This window comes from Montipora foliosa, unplaced genomic scaffold (assembly GCF_036669935.1).
Source record: "Montipora foliosa isolate CH-2021 unplaced genomic scaffold, ASM3666993v2 scaffold_474, whole genome shotgun sequence".
NCBI classification, from domain to species: domain Eukaryota; kingdom Metazoa; phylum Cnidaria; class Anthozoa; order Scleractinia; family Acroporidae; genus Montipora; species Montipora foliosa.
Genome location: NW_027179783.1, coordinates 430,001 through 432,500, shown reverse-complemented (window position 1 = coordinate 432,500; position 2,500 = coordinate 430,001). Strand labels below are relative to the sequence as shown.

The 2,500-nt window shown below is 38.0% G+C and overlaps 1 protein-coding gene across 1 annotated transcript in view; it reads right to left on the bottom strand.

Annotated features, from left to right (window-relative positions):
- The window catches only part of LOC137989803 (uncharacterized), an 88,629-nt gene that overhangs the window by 13,519 nt on the left and 72,610 nt on the right, over window positions 1–2,500 (bottom strand). Inside the window, exon 9 of the mRNA XM_068835452.1 lies at window positions 396–521. Within this exon, the coding sequence (XP_068691553.1) occupies window positions 396–521 (126 nt within the window). The remainder of the gene's footprint in view (window positions 1–395; window positions 522–2,500) is intronic.

Here is a 2,500-nt window from a genome sequence, read left to right as displayed (position 1 = left end):
ACAGAGAAAAACTCTGACCAGTGTTAGAACAGCGCTGCTCTACCGACTGAGCTACAAGGTCGTGGGTTCAATTCTCACCCTGGTCAGAGTTTTTCTCTGTCCTTGTGTGGGCCCATTTCCATTAGTAGGCCTAACGCTTACGTGGTTCATATGGGGTAGAAACCTAGCACTTCACATTACACTCTAATCAGTTAAGTCTCCTAAATACAGTTTTGTTCAACAAGCATGAGTTTGACGTCATTAGCAGAAAGCGGCATATATTAAACTTATTAAAAGGGTGTATACCGGTTCTGTATCTGAAATTTGGCTTGGATCTTGCGTTGTTGACTTCACTGACTTTTCGCAGTTACAGGATTTACGGTTTACTTAAGTGTATCTATATTCTAGTATCTAACCTTGAGGACAAGCACCACAATCAAAAGAATTTTTTCCAGGTGCTTTATTTTTGTGGACGAAGGTGCCATTTGGACACTTCCGGCAACTGTAGGCGACAAAAGCTGCAGTATCTGAGTAATAACCACCTGAGGAGCATATAAATAATATCATGGCACTCTTTCTCAAAGAATAATATAAGCAACTGTGAGACAACAAAGCATCATGCATAAGAACATACTGCTACTTTTTTTACTACTATACTTAATAACAATAAAAATATATAATAATAATAATAATAATAATAATAATAATAATGATAATGATAATAACAATAACAATAATAATAATAATAATAATAATAATAATAATAATAATAAAACAATGATTTTATTCCAAATGTCATCGCTAAAAAGAATTATGTTTACAATTTTTAAGAATCGAAAAACTAGACAGAAAGTTATATTGTTTTGTCTCACTAGGGCTGGGGTACTACAAATATTATTAATAATAAAAATCAAAAAGTTTACACTTAAAAAATATGGGGCAGTGCCCCATACTTAAGGGAATATGGTCAGCCCTTCTTTGTTCGGTTGCCAAGTGATTGACTGAGCGTGCGTCCGTCCGTCCGTACAGACTCTGTGGGAGTGGGATGGGAGACTACGAAAGGGACTGGAGGGGAGTCTCGCGAATGCAGCTTTGAGGCGCGAAAGGGCGAATTTTCTTGGCGGGAAACCTTTGTGCAGCCTGCATTTATCCCACTGACCTTCGTCACTTTTGAAAAAGAGCTTTTACTATCAGTGACGAGCAACGGGATAAAGAGCAGGAAAGAGCACGATAGAAGAGGTTACGAAATTTGAGAAATTTAAGCGAAAAAGGCCTCGAGAGTAGCCGAGGAAGGAGAAGAAGAGAAAATTTCAACGGGAGAACAACGTAAAGCTGAGAGAAATAGAGCGAGAGACAAAACACTTATTTACAACGGTTAGCTTTTCAGATGATGTTTTTTCCTTCAAGTGAAGCTATGATCCTCGCAGTTATTAAGGCAATTTTTACATTTGCGTGAAGAAGCCTCTAATTTTCCCGTGAGGAATGAATCAAGGATGAAATGATATATGAATCGAAATGGATCACATATGAACTGCAGATATGAAATCAAGTGAAGCTATGACCCTCGCAGTTATGACCATTGATTCATTCGTCACAAGAACATTAGAACCCACAAATGACCAGCTCCCAACGCCAGTGGCTTCATAGCTCAGTTGGTTAGAGCGTCGCCCTGTTGAAGTCCTGAATTTTTCAGGTATCTCCACGCAATTGTAAAAATTGCGTTCATAACGGCGAGGATCATACCTTCACTTGATTTCATATCTGCAGTTCATATATGACCCATTTCATATATCATTTCATCGTTAATGTTCTCCTTCTTAATGAGTGCCTCGTTGCTCGCATATTTTTGTAAAACTCGCTAAAAAATTAAGAAGGCCTTAAAATGTTTGCAATTCCGTGTATATATTTCAACAATCAAACACCACGTCGCCATTTAATTTTACATCAGCAAGTATCATTGGCGAGTTTTCTTCTCATCATTCGTCGGACATATTATAGCCGAACATTCTCGAAGCCGTATATATTTACATTGGATTGCAGTACATTTATCTACAATGAATGCACTTGAAAGCAATGTTTGAGACAATTAAATTCTTTTTGATCAGATGAGACTTTGAAAAGCGGTTTGATAAGCTAGAACCTGCGATTTTTTCAGTTGTTCGGCTTCCTGGGAGAATACCCTCTAGAAGGGTAAAGGAATTACCGACGTTAAGCTGTACCTTTACCTTTACCAGCAATTGAGTAATAACAATCGTTTGTCTAAGTTCGCACCCTTTTTTGTGGCCGGCTACGGGTGTTTATTTTGGAAATGGATTCGTCGTTACTGTGGCGACTGTCCACACCAAACTAATACCTTTTGATTTGTAGGATTTTTATGTCAAGTGGACGGCCAGTCGTGCTGAGCAATTGCAGTGCAGTAAGCGAAATAATAAGCTTTAGCTTGATTTTTTAATAAGTAATTTTTCCTGTTGTCCTAAACTGAACAGAGAGGGTGTAGAGATTATCAGTCAAACGGAAAATG